At 36.2% G+C, this 20,035-nt stretch overlaps 1 protein-coding gene across 1 annotated transcript; it reads left to right on the top strand.

The window, feature by feature from the left end:
• The first annotated feature begins 714 nt into the window (after positions 1 to 714).
• Positions 715 to 18,178, top strand: MYCT1 (MYC target 1). Its single transcript, XM_020882418.2, is given in 3 exon segments — positions 715 to 815; positions 817 to 893; positions 15,556 to 18,178. Coding segments are annotated over 3 exon segments (690 nt in total). The 3' UTR covers positions 16,068 to 18,178.
• Positions 18,179 to 20,035: the final 1,857 nt, after the last annotated feature.

Below are 20,035 nucleotides of genomic sequence, written 5' to 3'. Positions count from 1 at the left end.
AACATAGTTATCCTTGTACTCCTTACAACGGAGTGCTTAACATTCTGTTGAAATCAAATGTTTACATTTAGGTTTCCCCTAATTCGTTTTAAATAGGGCCCATCAAAAATAAATAAATAAATAAATAAATAGGGCCCATCAGTATAGAAACTGTTTTTTTCTCATACTTACATGCCAATTTAAAAAATTAAATATAGATTATATTTTAGAGGTATTTATGAGAAAAAAAAGAATTCCCTTTTCAAAATCAATATGCAAAATAGAGCCAAAGACATTAGAATTTTAGTGAGAATTGTAAAAAATAGGTATTGGATAAAATTAATTGTTTTGGAACAGACTATGGATTTCTGAAGAGTTCCCCTCCACCCCAACTTACTATATAAATATAGTAACTGGAAGGCAGTGTTGTGTTTTGTTTTGTTTTTTTTCAGTATATTTCTTTATCCGACACAAATTTAACCCAAAGTGCTGTAGCTGAGAGTTTGAAATTATCCTCTACATGTCAGTAGGAGATGAGGAAAGGACAGAAAAGGAGTCTCATGTCCCCAAAGCAGATTGGAGGTGGGGGAAAGGTGGGTACTTAGCAACTGAGCTGAGGAAATGACGAGAAGGAAATTGTTTTGTGTCTCAGGAACTGTGTGGAATTCCAAGATAAGAAAAACAGTTGCTAATTTGAGTATAAAAGCAGGAAACATGAAACACTTATTTCCTTTCATGCAAACACAAGTATATGAGAGGTTGTGTGAAAATTATTTTTCTCCTGCCGAACTACAAAGACACAGACTCAAAGTTCTTCTGGACACACTGGGTTTTCTTCTCTCTTCTCTTCTTTGTGGATATTATGGCTAATAACACAACAAGTTTAGGGAGCCCATGGCCAGAAAACTTTTGGGGTAAGATTTTCTTTAGCTGTTTTTAATTTAAAATTAGAATGTGGAGAAATGCACTGCCTAGAGGTGATTAAAACCTTGGAAACCTCTGAGCCATTTTACTTACTTCAAATTGACGACCTAAAGTTTTCATAGATTTAGTACAAAAAAATTTGTTCATGTAAAATGTCTGTAAAGTGGGCTGTGAAGTCATTCAAGAAGAATCTGGGCAACAAGATTTTGGCTGGTGTTACAAAATAATAAGAAAATAATAGAAAATGATAATTAGAAAATAAGAATAAAAATGAAAAAAATGAAAGTCATTGCTGTTTGGAAAATATTAATGTGGATTTTGTTGGAAAACTGTTTTGTCTTATGGTTATACAGATTATGTATCTTATTTAATGAACCTAAGAATTTCTACAGAGACTAATTTTAACTTACATTGTCAGTGTTATACTCTTTAATTTCCAAAGTGAATCTAAGTAATAAATGTACTGAAGGAGTGTGATGACATGATCAAACAAAAAAAAATCATATTATGAAATTAGAGGGAAAAACTGCAGCAGAACAAGTTAATTGGAAATAACAGCACATATAACATTGTAAAGAAAGCCTATCACAGGGAAAAAGGGAACAATACAAAAGTATTTTTGGCTGGTTTCAGACACAACTTCTAGTCAATCAGTAGCAACGGAATGGAGCTGAGGTAAACTCTGGGTCTTCCAAGGCTGGAGACTCAGGGAAGACGGGCTGAGACATGAAACTGATGCAGGTGCTTGGGTTTAGGGAAATTTTAAAAATAAAGGGAGAAGTTGGGTTAAATCCAGAAAAAAAATTTTTTTAAGGAGATAATGAAGTTTAGGAAGAGATCACTTCCCCAAGGGAACTATTTCACACTTTCTGCTGTGATTCCAAAGTATGTTTGGGGAACTCTCAGCTGAAAAATGCTGCCCATTTTTAGGTTAGGGTGCTGCCTGCCCCTAACCACCTACCTGGTTTTCCACCATCACAGAAATTTTCATGGAGAGAATGAATTCTCTTTTTACCATCAACGTTTATGTTCATTTCATGTTTGAAAATGAAAGATATTAGTAGATATCCTATTGTAATTATTAAAGAATTAAGAAAAAGAAAGTAAATTATACTTGCATATTGTAAAGGATGGCTTTTGGTAATGTTATTCTACTTTACACCGAATGACAAGTCTGAATTGTGAGTGTCTTAATTATATGGATTTCTTAGAATACAGTTTGCTGTCCTCCTTTATAGAGAAACTGAATGTATTAAACAGATGCTACAAAATAGTGAGAATGTGTTTCAACTAAATTCATCATTGCAAAAATGATGTAAAAATTATTGAAAAGTAATTCTTACTGAAAAATTACCTGTAAAAGCCAAATCAATTTTTTTTCAGACCAAAGTTAAATTTTCAAGTCTGTGTAAAGATTTAAGGGAAAAAAAAATCATTATCCTCTGATTAAAACATGGAGAATAATCATAAAATAACCCCAGTTAAAACCAGAATATTTAGTGGCAATTTACCAATACTAAAATAATGTTTTTATTTTAAGTATAGAAATCTATGCTTAAGAAAGAATTCAAACTTATTGTTCCAAAGATAGTTCTGAGTGTTTCTTTATCTTACTTTGTGAATACAACGGAAAATAGATGGAAATAATGAAAACCAGGAAAGGGGGTGTTACCTTGATAAGCATTAACAAAGCCAAACAGATATGTTGTGCAGATATAATATTATAATGTTTGATCATGTGGGGAAAATATATAGAAGATCCCATTATTTCTTCTGGGGTAAAAAAAAAAAATTAAGCATAAAATGCAAAAATGTGAATCTATGAAATGTAAAAATTTCCTAAAATATAAATGTTAACCTTTTAAATTTTTATTTACTTTTTCTATCTAAATTGATATCTATCATGTTCACTCTCTCCACAAAAATGTTATTTGAAAATCCTGTAAAGTGCAGTGCAATGCATTGTCTATTACTTCCAAAATCAATTGTCTGCTTATTGGCAGTTTGAATTCAAAAGATAGGGAAAGAACAGTTTAGAAAAGCAAAATTTGTACATTATCAAACCATACAATTTTCCCAGACTTATGCTAAGGCTGCATAAAAAATCATTTTCCAAATGTAAGTTCCCTGGTTTTCTTTAATGAATGTTGAAAAATTAGATAATGATACCAGGTTATTACCAATAATGATAGCTTACATTTTCTTGATAATCACCCAGTAAAATTTACTAAACGTTGTACAGACATGGCAGTAATTAATGCAAAGGTGATAGATAAAACTGGCCTGAGTGATGACACAGTTGAAGACTTGTATTTCTCACTTTTGCTTTCTTTGATGCATTTCTCTTCCCTGTAAACAACCCCAGTGAAAACAACAGGAAACATAACCTGTTAGAGTTTGCTGCACTCTGCTTTAATGATATAGTAGACAAGTGTCATTAAACTTGATGAGTCTTTTTGTATTTAGAGTCCTAAGACCATTTGGTTATACATCTTACATTACCATGTGTGGTTTCGGCTAGTATTATGAAAAATTGGAGAATTTGTTGGTTTAGGAATTTGCCTTTATTCACCTCATTTAATCTTCATCAAATCTATAATGTCTGTCCTAAAGAAGATTACACTCTTGGAGGAGATTATATGTTCATACATATGCATACATATGTCTATATGGTTATGCAATATTGCAAGATAACATTCAGTAAAATGGCAATGAATGTTATGAGTTAGAAAGATGCATATGGCAGAAAAGTGAAAGTGTTAGTCCCTAAGTTGTGTCCGACTCTTTGTGACACCATAGACTATAACCCACCAGACTCCTCTTTTCATGGCAAGAATACTGGAGTGGGTAGCCATTCCCTTCTCCAGGGGATCTTCCTGACCAAGGGATTGAACCCAGGTCTCCTGCATTGCAGGCAGATTGTTTACTGTCTGAACCATCTGATCCCTAAATCCTTCTTAGAAAAAAAAAGTGAGGCTTTACCTGTTTCTATAAATCAGATAAGGTTCAAATAGGGAGACAATTCTAGGAAGAACATTGTAGTCATCCCTGTTTCTTACATTACCTTATTAAAGCATTCTTTCATCTGTTTATATCTTCAGTTCATTAGTTTACTCAGAAGCATTGACTGACCCCGCCTTATGTATTAGGCAATGTATCTGGTGTTTGTGAGATAAATATGGCAGGGTTGGAGAATTTCAGGAAGTTCAGGAAAAAACTGTTACCAGCAAATATGCAGAAGTAAAAAACACACAAGCTGAGTTTGCGGAGAACTGAATGACTTGAGAGAGATTTGTGTAGTTTTGGCTGTTACTGTAAAAATTTACCTGGAGAAGGGAATGGCTACCCACTCCGGTATTACCGTATACTGTAAAAGTTTGCCTGGAGAATTCCATGGACAGAGATCTGATTTAAACTTGGCCTTCCCTGGTGGCTGAGACGTAAAGAATCTGCCTACAATGCAGGAGATCTGATTTAACCTAATTATTTTTAATTTAGTTACTTCGAGCTTCCCCACTTCCCTCTTTACTTTCCTCTAAAGCTGGATAAAGGGGATGAGGCAGGACTGGGAACTCTACGCTATCTAATGTGTTGGAACGAGAGGGCTATTGGTTCTTGGTCAAGTTCTGGTCTTTGCTGACTCTGCCGATGTGTATTTCTCATCTGCTTTAGAGGCATTGCCCTTTTCTTGCCTTTACTGCTGAATATTATTACCATAAAATCTGACTAGTATGATCTGTGCGACATTTGCTAATGGCATGCTTTTTCCTTTCTAGTCTATTGGCTCTTTTCCATCTGTCTCAGCTGGCACAGAACAATGTTGAATGCTATTCCATAACCTTGGACCTTAGGGTGTTTAGGCTGTATATAAGACCCTTAGATCTGGATATACTAATGTCGATACTTCCTCATCCCTACTCTGGTTTTCAGGGACCCAGAGTTTCTCAGAGAGATTTGTCATCTTTCCCATCTGGATCCCAAGAAGTTGGAAATGGATACCAATTTCTCTGGGATTCCCTAAATGAATCTGTAGCTCATTCACAGGCAGAAATGGAGTAATGGCCCCTTATCCAGGACCCTCACTGGTCACATGTATGCATAGCCCTTTTTTGGTCTCCAAAATTTCTCCTCTGCCCACTGCTTCTGAAAATTCACTTGTTACAGATTGAATATTTAAGTCCCCTCCCCCATTCAATGTTGAATCCTTAACCCCCAGTGCAATGTTACTTGGAGATAGGGCCTTTGAAAGGTAATTGGGGTCAATTAGAAGGTGGGTCCCTCATGATGGGGTTAATGGCCTTATAAGAGGAGAAAGAGATACTGTTCTTTCTCCATTTGTGTACCAGCACTGAGATGAGGGTGTGGGCTCTCACCAGAACCTGGTCATTCTGGCACCTGGATGCTGGGCATCCTGGTTCCCAGAACTGTGAGAAATAAATGTCTGTTGCTGAAGCCACCCAGTCTGTGGTATTTAAACAGCAGCCCAAGTTGACCTGGGCATGATTCAGAGACCACAGTTTATTTTTCCAACACTGTTCATCACAGTAAAAGGTATGTTCTCGAGTCTTTTAGGCTCTCAGTATTTTGTAACTGCAACAAATAAACAAAAAACCCAAAACACTCTTGTGTCTTTCACAATGTCTAGTGATTGGAGTAAAACAATTTGTTTTCAAGACTATCTTTTATTCTAAGTATTTAATAATCCTGTTAGTAATTCTGAGCACCAGCTTTTTTTTTTTCTGTGTATCTTTGATAACAGCCCTAATCCTCTTCAAGATAGTTGAAGAGATGGAGGATTGTTAACTGATTTCTTGGCAATTAAGTGCTGTCAAGGGCAGCAAACCTTGGTTAATAGCTGAAAACTTTATTTCATAACCTGAGAAAAATATATCACTTAGGGATTTACCCCAGAGGTGGAAGAAGGTTGTTTCTAGAGCGGTTGACGAGGGAGGAAGCTTACAGGCTGGGTATGCACCCCAACAATGTTCTTTAAATCCCCTCTTCCCAAATAGTAAACAAATACTATGTTTCAAGTGTGTATCTTTAATTTGTATTTTAAAAACTCTTGGACATCTATCAACATTTCATATTAACAGCCTGCTAATTACTTGCTTTATATCAGTTACCTAGGAAGTTTAATTGACAAGTGTTTATAAATGCTTGTCTTTAAAACTGCTGTATCTCAGTTCCACAGACAGAAGGCTCATGATTCATCTCTCACTGAACTCCATGCTCAGAGATTGACTCAGTAGGATGAGGCAGAGCCTAGAAGAATGTATTTTTTAATAGGTTACCGACTTTAGAGCTTCTGCATTTGTGTTAATGATAGAAATTTGCTTGTAGTAGTCTTTTCTTACAATAGCCTTGTCAGATTCTGGTATCAATGTTAGGCAGGTTTCCTAAAACAGGTTAGGAAGTAGAAAAAATTCTATCATTTGGGAAAAAATTGTGTAAAAGTGGCATTGTTTATTGTTTAAATGTTTGAAAGAATTCACCAGTGTAGTTATCTGTAGTATTTTTAATAAGAAGGTTTTAGGTGAACAGTCAATGTGTTTAACAATATTGGATAATTCAGATTTCCTACTGATCATTTGATTACTTAAGGTCACTTTGTGTCTTGTAGGAATTTTCCCATTTGAATTAAATTTCTAAATGTGTTGCCTTAAAGTTGTTCATGACCTTCTCTCATATACTTTTCTAAAATGTATTATGAAAGAAATATACAGAAAAAAATTGAAGAATTTTGCAATGAATATCTATATACTTACTTCTAGAGTCTATTAACATTTTTATAATACTCATTTTATCAACCAATCTATTAGTTTATATTTCCAAGAAAATTAAAGATATCTGTATGCTTCCCCCTAGTTAATTTAGCATTTATAGTATTAACAAGAATTTAATATTTTAATTTTTTTCTTTTAAGGTCAAATGTACATCAATAAAATGTGTAAAATGATCAAAAAATGAGGTGCACAGATCATAACTGAATATTTGCTGAATTTTGATAAATACATACACACCTGAGTGACCCAAACCCCAGTAAAAATATAGAATGCTATCTCCAACCTGAAAAGTTCCCTAAAGACACTTCTTAGTCAACCCCATTTACATCATCCCCAGAGGAAACCACTACTATGTATTTATTGAAAAAATATCCATGTATAAGTGGACCCGTGTAGTTCAAACCTAGGGTTAACTGTATTTCTATCTTTGTGAGGTCTGCTTTTGTGCTTATTTGGTATTACTGTTAGGGAGTAGCTCTTTGGAAGCCCAACTCAGAGTCTAGAATATTTCCCAGAGTCTACCTTCCTTGGTATAACCTGAACTCCAGTTTTTGTGTTCTAAACCTACTGAGATTTCACAGAATTCTACTCAGACTTTTTGCCTCTCTTTATAGATTATTGTGATAAGGGATTTTCTTTTCTCTTAAAATTTGCTCCCTCAAGTTAGCAGTTTGGATAAGTCTCTAAAGACTATGCGTTAAATTGCTAAAGCCATGTCACTGTAGCCCGCTAGGCTCCTCTGTCCATGGGATTATCCAGGCAACAATACTGAAGTGGGTTGCCAAGCCCTCCTCCAGGGTATCTTCCCGATCCAGGGACTGAGCTTGTGTCTCTCATGTCTACCTGCATTGGCAGGTGGGTTCTTCATCACTAGCGCCATCTGGGAAGACCCTAATGACTATACCCAGATTAAAAAACATATTGTTTTGATCTGTATTTTATCATTGGTCCCAGTGGTTTGATACAGTTGGTTTATCACACACAGAAAGTGATGGTCTACCCTGTTCCTTCTGAACATAGTTTAACTTACCTTCTACTCAAACAGTACTGTTGAATAATTATATTCATAGTATGACTTATGTCTTATTCTTTTGATCAAAACTATTTCCAAATCTCCCAGATTTTTCATTTGTCTCACAATCCAGTTAGTCTAGTTTCTAGTAATCTAGAAAGAAAAAAGGAAAACCAACAGGGGCAGTTAGGCATCAGAGGTGGGACAGGATGACCCTTAAATGAGGTGGTCAGGGTGGCCCTCAATGAGAAGGTGACATGTGAGTGAAGACCGGAAGTCACCCGTGTCAACAGCTGCGTAGAGTTTCAGGAACAGGTTATAGTTCACACTAGGCTCTAAGTCAGAAGTACAGATGCTGTGTTTAAGGAATGGCAAAGAGGGCAGCGTGGATGGAGACGAATGAGCCAGGGGAAGGATAGTGAGGGCACAGTTAACAGGGAACAGATAGAGGTGGAACCTCAAGGCGATTTGGGAGACTTTACGTTTTATTATTCTTGGGAGAAATGAATGGTTTAGAACAAAAGAGTGATGTGATTTGACTAACACTTTAGAAGGCTCATGCTGGCTACTGTACTGAGAATGAGCAAGGAGAGATGCAGGAACCAGAGAGAAGGTTATAGTAATAGTCCAAGTCACAGATGATGGTGACTTGGATCAGGAAGGTAGCAGAGTAGATAATGAGAAGCTGAATTCTGGATACGTTCTGACAATAGACCCAATAGGACTTTCTGGGAGATGAGATATGCATAGGAAATGCTTGCTCTTGTTTAAATTATTGTAATCAAGATTTCTGAAACTTAAATGTAATTATTCCTAAAAACAATTTTTGCCTAAATCTTGTCGTTTGAACCATCCTGCTATGTTCTCTAGGGTAAGACCAGCACAGTTTACTTCAGTAGTAACTAAGTTTAATGACTTTTAAAATTGCAAAGGATTTTGTGAATTGATCAATGTTCTATTGTCAAAGATAAAATCACTTTTCAGATATTAGAACGATTCAACTCAAGGCCACTAGGTGGTGACGTTTACTAAATTTTGGTACTAGTGGCCAGAATTTTAGGCATGGATTAGATTTATTGAAAACCAGATTCGATATTAGAATCTTAGAATTGGAAGGCACTATAGTGACCATTATCATTAGGCTAGGAAATATCAAATGACACAGAAAAGCCATACAACCATTAGTAATAATAGCTGTCGTTCACTGAGGACCAGTGTATCAGCCCCTTGGTAGATATATAGACATAAGTTATAAAATAGGATAACACTTGAGTTATATGCCATGCCTTACTAATGTTAGAGTTTGTTCCTTTTTTCCTTTAAAGGGACATCTGTCATTTTTAAAGCAATCATTTGATCTTTTTAGTTGCATTATAATTTTTACTTGAAGTAAAATTGTTTCCCCTTGATTTTACATTTTAAAAGTTTCTAATTTTTTCTTGAAATGAAGTTTATGCTAATTTCGGCTATAGATTAATCTTTTAGAACACATTGTCTGAATAGGCTGTGGTGGAAGGGCTCAGAGGGTATATATACAAGAACTCTTATAAACCTTAAATGCTTTTATGGGATTTTAAGATTTTAGCTCCATTTAGTTGAAATAAAGTAAGTATGTCTCTTTAATCTCATCTATTATACATGCTTATGTACTGAGATATTCAGAATCCTCCATCAGCCTCTAGTGGTTACAAAGGTTTATACACAGGTTTATATACAAGAGCATGCTTGGTCAAAAAGTTTGCTTGGGTTTTCTATAATTTCTTACAGAAAAACTCAGATGAACTTTTTGGCCAACCCAATACTTTGCAGACTTCAGTGTTTATTTTCTCATTTTATGTCATACCTGAGTGAAAGCAACAGCACCCTGACTGGTGCTAGTTGTTAATATTCAATTATTAAAATGAATTAAATATTTTACTTATATGCAGTGGATGGCTCAGATGGGAAAGAATCTGCCTGCAATGTGGGAGACCTGGGTTTGATCCCTGGGTTGGGAAGATCCCCTGAAGGAGGAGATGGCAACCCACTCCAGTATTCTTGCCTGGAGAAGCCCATGGACAGACGAGTCTGGTGGGCTATAGTCCATGGGATCGCAAAGTCAGACACAACTGAGCAACTAACAGACACACACACCTATAGCATAAATCCTCTTGTTCAGTTGCTAAGTCACGTCTGACTCTTTGCAACCTCATGAACTGCAGCATGCCAGGCTTCCCTGTCCTTCACCATCTCCCAGAGTTTGCTCAAAATCATGTCCATTGAGTCAGTGATGCCATCCAACCATCTCATCCTCTGTCACTCCCTTCTCCTGTCCTCAATCTTTCCCAGCATCAGGGTCTTTTCCAGTGAGTTGGCTGTTCATGTCAGGTGGCCAATGTGTTGGAGCTTCAGCTTCAGCGCCAGTCCTGCCAATGAATATTCAGGGTTGATTTCCTTTAGGATTGACTGGTTTGATCTCCTTGCTGTCCAAGGGACTCTCAAGAGTCTTCTTCAGCACCACAGTCAAAAGCATGACTCTGTTTCAACATAAAAAACTCAGAGTTTGAGCTGAGGCATTTTTAAGAGTTTGTTTTAGTTGAAACATTATATCTGTGATTCTATATCTGAAGTTGTTGATATTTAAAATTCTCCAGTGGAGGTTGTTGATTCAGAAATGTAATTGCAGAATACATAACACTGCTTTACCACATTTCCCTCAAGTATTTCTATCTGTAACTGGCTACCAAATCTGGTATTAAATCAATACAATTTTATGCATTTCAAATTTTTAATTTCAGATTAATATTTTCTTACAACATACCAAAGATAAAGAGCTTTTCCCTAATAGGGGTTGTTTGACAATTAAGGGATGCAATATACTTAAAATAGTGACTGAGACCCTATATTAAATTAATCAAATTAAAAATGCATATTACTATTTACCAAAATAATGAAATAAAAATAGGGTTGCATTTTGTAAGCTGTATTCATTCCAACATCAAAATTTTCTTAATCTTAGTTTTAGTGAAACCTTTCTAGCTTAGAATGATAGGAGTTCAAATTTAGAATGAGCTTACAGTTTACCAACTAAGTCTCAACTTAATGCATCAGTTTTCTATTCAAAGACACAATAACATGAAAATGAATCATAATATATCTCTCATTCATCTATTCTAAATAGGAAGACAGAATTTCTGAGTGACTTTATTCATATTCTTTGATTAAAGTGTTTATCATGGTAATCAACTTACGGATCCTCTGGAGCATAAACTACTTAATGCATAAACTCTTCCAGAGACAACTGACCACTTAATAATGCATGATAAATTATTCAAATTATGTGCAATACACCTCACAAAAAACAGAGATTGCTAAACCTAACTGAAATATAGTAAAATTAGGTATTTTCCTTGACAGAAGAACCAAATTTAGTAAAATTTCTGGATTCACATACTTCTTTGGAAGAAGACAAAAGACTGGGTTTTATGAAGTATTTGAGTAGTTTATGATTTTTACATAGTTCTCTTATAAGGGCAATTAAAACATTTTTCAGTGAAATCCAGAATTTAGATAGCTGTTATAAACAGCACAAAACTTCAAGGAAAAATGTAATGATTATAATATGAATTAAAATTTTATCTAGTAAATCTATTCTCTGATAAGCTACTGTTGCATAAAATGGCAAAGGCAAGCAAATATAAAGTAAGCAGATGCTAGAATTTCTAAAACATTAAAATTTGATCTGATTATCAAATTACTACTATAAAATAACATTATTATTTAGGTTTTAGGAACGAGAGCTTCTAAGCCTCAGTTTATCACCATTATGCTCCTCAATGTCTTATCTCTAGGACATTAGATGATGTGACACTATGGAATAATTTTTACTTTCTTTTCACTGTGAGACTCCCATAATTGGATTCTTTCCTATTCTTACTACAACCTCCCAGATTAAGCCATTATTACTGCATGCTTCAATCACTGTTTCTCTCTCCTCCCTGCTTCTCTGTTTTCAGTCTACCGCAGATATCAACACCAGCTCCATCTTTATCTTTCCTATGGGTAACTGCTCAAGCCTCTTCTTTGCCCACAGGGAAGAGGTTGAACTTCTTGTGGAAGTATTCAGGGCCTTCCATCATCTGACCCGCAATCTACTGTGCATAAAGTGGCCACTTATCCACTCACTGCCGCATCTAAAGGGCATTTTTCTTACTTTAAGTCTTCTAGAATGTTAACGTCTCTACAGATTATTTTCTTCCCTGCTGTCTCTGTACTTAGCAGTACTTGGTATCTAGTGGGTGCTTTATACACTAACAAATGAATTGATAAATTTCTCTGGGGCACCTGGTTGCTAATCACTTCTCTCTAAAATCCTCTTCTCACTTTGATTCAGGGCTAGTAATCTTCCTTGTCTCTGTGGACCACCCTAATTAGCCCTTCTGTATTTCCCTGGGGTTGACCTCCACCACCTGTTAAATTCTGGTTTTCCTGGAAGTTTATTCTCAACTCACTCCTATAAACACATTCCTTTCTTTTAGTAGAAGTGCGTTCCTTGGATAGTTGAACTCTCTAGCAGCAATGAAGATTCCCAATTTTGCATCTCTTTAAACTCTGTATTTATTTAACCCTGAATTCCTAGTATACACCCCAGGAACATGCAAATTCAACATGAGGCTAATATGAGGCTCAGCCCCAATTATACAGTCTCATGTTACTTCCCTGTTTGGACAAACGATACTAGTAAGCACCTGTGCACCCTCACTTGCCTAATCCAGAACCTGGGAGTCATTCCAGGTTCATCCTTTTCTCAGGGTAGCAAAACATGGTGTTTTTACTGGCTGACTGTGTGGTGTGTGTGTGTGTTTGTGTGTATGTGTGTGTCTGTCTGCATGTGTGTTTGGTTGCTTTTTACTGGTTGATTTTAATTTTTAGAGAGTGGAGTTGGGAGGAATTGCATGTCCTTTGTTTTAAGTTTTCTTTTGTTTTGAAGGATCCTCAAGTTTCCCCTCAGTCTTGCCTCTTTCCTGCTTCATTGTGTGATTTCCAAAAAGCACCTATCTTTTTCTTTCTTTTTTTAAACAACTGTATTATTGAGATATATTTCACAGACCATATAGTTCCCCCACGTAAAGCACACAATTAAATGGTTTTGTTATAGGAGTTGTGTGACCACCACCAGCATCTGATTTAAGAACATTTTGTCCTTCAAAGAGGGGCTTCCCTGCTGGAGAAGGGATAGGCTACCCACTCCAGTATTCTTGGGCTTCCCTTGTGGCTCAACTGGTAAAGAATACGCCTGCAACGTGGGAGACCTGGGTTCGATCCCTGGGTTGGGAAGATCCCCTGGAGAAGGGAAAGGCTACCCACTCCAGAATTCTGGCCTAGAGAATTCCATGGATTATATGGGGTTGCAAAGAGTCAGACACAACTGATCAACTTTCACTTCTGTCCTTCAAACCCCACTAGAGGTCCCCCCGATTCCCTTCTACTTCGCCCCCTTTGCCCTAGACCATCACCAATCTGCTCTCTATGTAGTTTGTGTCTTCTGGACATTTCATGGGAGTAGAATCATAAAATGTGTGATCCTTCTGTGATAGGATTCTTCCTCACAGGAAGGATACTTTCCAAGACTGCCACTTCCCATTCCTATGTTCACTTACAAGTCCCTTTCCTGGTCAGCATGCTCATGTACCAAAATACCTTTTCATTTTATTTTTTATAGTATCTCCAGAATTGCCCTTCTTCTCCATGACAACGTGGTGGAAGTATGGGAGATAATTTCTTGATTTCTGTTTTCCATCATTTACTTTTTAGATAAATTGACGCTTGGATATTTGTTGTCTTCTAATTATGCTGAAAGCATGGTTTTGTATATTTTTATTTGGTCATCTTGTTGTTCTCTATTGTTTTTCAGAAGAAAATTAGGAAAATCCTGATTTACATGGTCTCTTTGCGTTGGCAGCCCAGATTTTCTATAATTCCCTTTTTAAGATCTAAATATTTGGGGGCACTGATAGTTACAAGTTAACTTGGAATTTTACTGTATTATCAATAAGGCTAATTTTAGGTTCTGAATGGGCTTATTGCTTTTTCCAGATAAAGCCTAACTCTATGAAACTCCAGTCTCAAGAGATTTCACTTTAAGGCCATGACTCAATATTAGATGAGAGACAATTTTGAAGAACAATCCTGGGTCTAGAAGAACTGTCATAAATCATCTTGTATTTCAGAAGTCATCTTCCTGTTATAAAGAATGCATTGCTTAGATTTGACATAAAGAGTTGTTCTAGAGATTTGATACAAGCATTTATGATAACTGTAAACATTCGACATAACAAATATGGTCTTTCCACAGGAGAAAAACATAACAATATAAGGTAGAAGGGTGCTAAAATAGATCCAAAAATTAAGGAACAATGAATATCTTTTTTATCTATTAATACTGGTTTGTTTTGTTATTTCTATATTATAGGTTTGGGGCATACTGTCATAGACTATATTAACAAACTGGAGAGAAATTTTGTTATCATAAAATCTAACTCCTTCATTTGAAGAAAGTAATAAAATAAGTGAGTCTAAATACATTTTTATAAAAATCACATTAGGAATAGAGCTGAGTTTGGAACCCTGAATCAGTTAACTTTTGCAGTGTTAACAATCCACCCCATTTACTTAGCTCACAATTCTGTGGGTGGGCAACTTAGGCTGGGATCAGCTTGATGGATTTTCTGCTGGTCTTTTTTCATGAACCATACTCAGTTGGTGGGTTGACTGTATTTAAAATTCAGTGCATACTGAGTTTTCCAAATAGAAAATTCTAAAAGTATATCCAGGTATTGGGGGAAAATATACTGAAATGTGTGGAATTTGAGTGAGAACAACAGATTTCTGGATAGTGTGAAAATCAATATGGTTTATGGGTTAGATCATGGGGTAAAGAGGGGGGGGGGTGTGTGTGGTGGGTGATAAGGGTGGAGGGACCTTCTAATATCCAGCATGTCTTTCCAGTCAATGCAGGGCTCTGCTAACCAGTTTCATTCGAGAATATATTTTAGTTCACAAAAAGAAGCAAGAAGGTATTTGCGAAAGGCATTTTTCCCTCCTTACAACAGGAAATCTGGACAAATTCTGTGAACTGGAGGATACTGGTATATAGCAGAGATTCTATGGAGGTTTGGGGACAGGAATTTCATGATCACAAGGGCATGATAATAGCATGAAGCAGCCTTGGGGACCAAGAAAGAGCTCAGCAGTCTGTACAGCTCATGTCATCAACGAGTCAAAGATAAAGGTGACGGTCCAGGAGTTCTGGAAATATGACATAAATCAGTCAGCCAGATGGCTCCAGCACAGCACTTCCTGTCTCAGAATAAGAACAGGAAATGAGGCATCATGCCACCTGCAGGGTGGGAGACACTGGTGGGGATTGGAAAGCGGACAGAGGAAAAGGCAAAGCCGATGTGACTATGAAATTCTTTATCGATTTTTGGCACATTGGTTACTACTGTAATTCAAAAGGAAGTAATCTTTGGATTATATTTGCAACTATAAAAATTTATGAGCTAAATAAAGAAGAGCCTTTTTTCAAAACATGAGACTTTTAAATTATTAATTTCTTAAAGATAAGAAAATATTGTAAACAATGTGGAATGTTACAACTAAAAAGATCTCATTTTACATCCTTTATTGTTTTTCTTTGATAAATGGAAGCCTAACAGCTTCATTTATTTATACCCACCCAACACCATCTTTTATCTCCCAAATTCAAAATCTAAGTTAATCAGATATTCCATAGTCCTCATTTGCATTTTGCCTGTATATTTAGTTGAACACCTATCTATAAATCATATTGCCTATTTGTTTTCTTTGTTTCAGAGGATGTGATAATGTCCTTCACGGTATCCGTGGCAACGGTACTTGTAATCGGAGGATTTATTTGGGCTTTGTCTGTCTGTTTGTCTCGAAGAAGGGCCAGCGCCCCCATCTCGCAGTGGAGTTCAAGCCGGCGACCCAGATCTTCATATACCCATGGCCTCAACAGAAATGGATTTTACCGCCACAGTGGCTGTGAACGTCGAAGCAACCTCAGCCTGGCGAGCCTCACTTTCCAGCGACAAGCTTCCCTGGAACAAGCCAATTCCTTTCCAAGAAAATCAAGCTTCAGGGGCTCAACTTTCCACCCCTTTCTGCAATGCCCACCACTTCCTGTGGAAACTGAGAGTCAGCTGGTGACTTTCCCTTCATCCACCACCTCCTCCACCATCAACACTTCCCACAGCCTGGGCCGGCCGGATTCCCACTGGTCCAACAACAATCTTCGGATTGGCGTTTCAACACCACCCCCACCTGCCTACGAGTCCATCATAAAGGCGTTCTCGGATTCCTGAGTAGGGTGCTTCTGTTTTTGTTTCTTTCTTTTCTTGTTTTTTTATTGAAGGGAAATTACAAATAGGCAAAACAGAATTTTGAGGACATGGCCCAAATGCCTAGTGAGTTTCCAAGCTGAAATGTGCACACACAAGTTGGACATCACAATGTAAAACAGATTTCCTTTTTTTTTTTGTCTCATACACAAAAATAATATTTTTCCAAATAGTTATATATTTATGTATTTTGTATTCAACATGGGAATTTTTTAAGATAGTGATTCTTACCTAAGAATCAGCTGGATACAGTATCTATATCTTTTAGACTAAAACAAAAACAGGATTTTTGTGGTTTACAATCTTCACTCAATGTCCAATATGACTATAAAGGGGGAAAAATTACTGTGTAACTTAAAAAAAATCCTGTCTTAAGGGATTTTAATTTAACTTTCTTTAGAATGACAAGTGAATCATTTGACAGTCTTGGATTTTTAGTGATTTTATGGACATGAAATGATGGAACATAGGAGATTCTGAAGTTCCTTGATTTCACTCATTTGTGACAAGTGAGGAAATCAAGCATAGGAAGCTGAACTCAGTGAGTGTTACAGAATACTGCAATTCTGACACTTATTTTTCCCCGACTCCTTTTGTGATTTTCCCGAGAATAGTTATCCACTTCATTGAGGCAAAATCCTTGGATTTACTCACTTGATGATTTGACCTTTCTTTACTGTTTTCATTATATTGTTAGAAAAACAATAGCAAATCCAATTCATTTGATCTAAAAACAAACTTTAATACCGAGTTTACATTTTTCTTAAAGGATAAACTGTATTTCTTACATTTAAATCTAGTAATGGGGAAAGCTTGTTACCTAAGGATTTTCTGTAACTTCACAGACAAATAAAGGAGGGCTAGTAGAGAGAAGGTCTGTTATCCAAATTAGATGTTATAACCATGAAGAATCTTCCTTCCTGGATGGGCCCATCAGTCATCATCTTTTATTTACTTCTCTATGGATTTCAACCTCAGCTTCTGTGAAGAGTCTTTGTACAAAGATGAAATTATGCCACATGGTCCTTGGTGCGGACAGTTATTTAAGGAGTCTATCTCCACAAGAAGCCACCCTTTTAAAGGAACAGAGCTTCAGTGGCCAGAGATGCCTGGCTGGTCTTTTTCATTTAAGGACATGAGTTCCCAGAATTATAACTCAAAAGACCTGGGGTTTGTTTCTGATATAGTGAATATTTAGCTCATGTTGCTGTTTCTTCTCTGAACTCTGGGATTTCCCGTGAAGAAAAATGTGCTCTCATGATAGTTTCTGCAATGCAGCAGACCCAGCTAATGGTGTCTGAATATGATTCAATGCTATAATAGATATTTACATAATAAAAAATTCTGTATAGCATTTTCTTTATTTTTTTTTAGCTTACATTTTCCACTGTTCCTCAAAGACAGTTATACTTAATGATGTCTATAGTAAATGTCTATAAATAGATACTTTCTAATGCAATATATCTGAAAGGAGGAAGGAGGGGGGGAAGGGAGGGACAGAGGAAGGAAGGAAGGAAAGAGAAAAACAGCTCAAAAGATAGCAAATTTGTTGTAAGTTTTTTTAATACAAACTTAGTTATAGCCACATAAAATTTCAAGAGATCTTTGCTTGTTGCTGTCCAGTCGCTAAGTCATGTCCAAGTCTGTGGGACCCCATGGACTACAGCACACCAGGCCTCCCTGTCCTTCACCATCTCCTGGAGTTTGCTGGAAATCATGTCCACTGAGTCAGTGATGCCATTCAACTCTATCTTTGCTTGTATGCCATCTTTAATGTCTAATATGTGAGGTAAGCAAAGTATATGGTTTTTGTGTAGAATTTATGTTGAAAATAAAAGCTGCTTCATCTCTCTCAAATAAAACAAGAGCAAAAATCCTCTGTTGTATTTAACCATCTGAAAGAATTATTACCTCCTCCCTCACCGAGTTATGAAATAACCAAAATGAGTATCTTATAAATATTGTGCAATGTATAAAACGTGAAATTAAAACAAAAACTGGAAGACTTTTCTTAATTGTAATTATTTTACTTGAAATATTTAGTTGATTATGAAATAAAATTAAACTAATGTCAATTTTGATTCAGAGTTTATTTATTGAATAGCCTGTGACTATTTCCTATTTATTTGGTATTTTAACTTAATCAAGATCATTCTCTAAAAAATGGGAAAAAAAATCATTCTTTATAAACTATTTCAGAGACACAAACCTTGTTTTATCTAATAATATATAACAGAAAAAGGGTAACATCACAAAGAAAAAAAACAGTTTTCAGTGAATTAATATAGATGAAAAATAAGTTGTTTGTTAAAAACATGAATTTAGATTCTTATCTCACTAGATAAGCAATTTCAGAATTGTTTAACTTTTTAAGAGAATAAACTTTTTGAGATATAATTTACTTTTAACATTATATTAGTTTTAAGTGTACAACATAAGGATTTGATATATGTATATACTGCAAAACGATCACCATAGTCCACTCAATTAACACCCGCAGCCACACTTAGTTACTTGTGATGAGAACTTTGAGGATCTACTCTCAGTTCAGTTCAGTTCAGTCACTCGGTCATGTCTGACTCTTTGCAACCCCATGGACTGCAGTTCGCCAGGCTTCCCTGTCCATCACCAACTCCCAGAGCCTACTCAAACTCATGATGCCATCCAACCACCTCATCCTCTGTTGTCCCCTTCTCTTCCCACCTTCAATATTTCCCAGATCAGGGTCTTTTCTATGAGTCGGTTCTTCGCATCAGGTGGCTAAAGTATTGGAGTTTCAGCTTCAGCATCAGTCCTTCTAATGAATATTCAGGACTGATTTCCTTTAGGATTGACTGGTTGGATATATCCATCTTTACAATGTATATGATCTATTTTCAGCAATTTTCAAATATACAGTACGGTATAATGAACTATGGTCATAATGTGGTACATTACATCTCCAGGGTTTGTTTATTTCACAACTAGAGGTTTATGCCTTTTTTTGACAAGCTTCACCCTTTTGGTCTCCACTTCCCTCCCTACCATTTCTGGCTCCCTGTTCTCTGATATCAGTAGACAGTCCTATTGGTTCATTTGGAATTTTGTCTAATGTATATATTGCCTAGTCTTAAAACAACTAGAAATAAACTTTCTGAAATTAAGAAAAAGAACCCCAGTAATGCATGAAAATCACAAGAAGAAAAAACACAAAAAACTGCAGAGCTACAGAAGTGTCTAATTTTAGTGCAAGTATTATCTGATTTACACATAAGGAAGAAAAAAATCAAGCTAGAAATTACCAAAATTAAGTAGCTACTGGGTGTTGGGAACAAAAGAAGGGATAGGTTGCTTATCTTTCAAAGTGTGAGAGTATAGGACATGCTCTTCTGGCTGTCAAATCCTCTACTGTTCTGAAAACCAAATTCCTTTCCCTGACTACCTACCCATGTGATTATAGCAGGAACTATCACCACATCCAAGGTAACCTCACTGACTCGTCTAGAAGACGTCTGATCAAACCAATCCTGTGGTCCTTTGCAAAGGATTTTGTGGTAGGGAGCCCAAGAGAAATCAGCATCTCTTAGATGGTTAAAACTGTAAGAAGTAAGATGTAAAAGCTTTTTTCCTGCCATGTGATAGGAAAGAAATTAAACTGATCCACAGAAAGAAATAAAAAAAAAAATGGCATAGTCAATGGATTTGAAATCCTTAGTTTTTGTAGCTCTTGAAGGCTGGATACATTCCTTACCTTCATAAGGCAAGAGTAATGAAATCTTTCCTGGATTCAACTGAATACCATAATAGCTTTCTAGCAAATTCTCATTTTTCTATAGGTCAAATTGAGTTAGACTACAATCACTCACCGAAAAGGTTTCTAACAAAACAGAAATTTAATATATACTGCTTTATTTCTCAAGCTGATAAGTTAAAAAATATGGGCATAAGTGTAT

Source organism: Odocoileus virginianus, chromosome 34 (assembly GCF_023699985.2).
Source record: "Odocoileus virginianus isolate 20LAN1187 ecotype Illinois chromosome 34, Ovbor_1.2, whole genome shotgun sequence".
In the NCBI taxonomy this organism is placed as follows: Eukaryota; Metazoa; Chordata; class Mammalia; order Artiodactyla; family Cervidae; genus Odocoileus; species Odocoileus virginianus.
The sequence above is the reverse complement of the archived record's forward strand: the minus strand, read 5'-3'. Positions and strand labels throughout refer to the sequence as shown.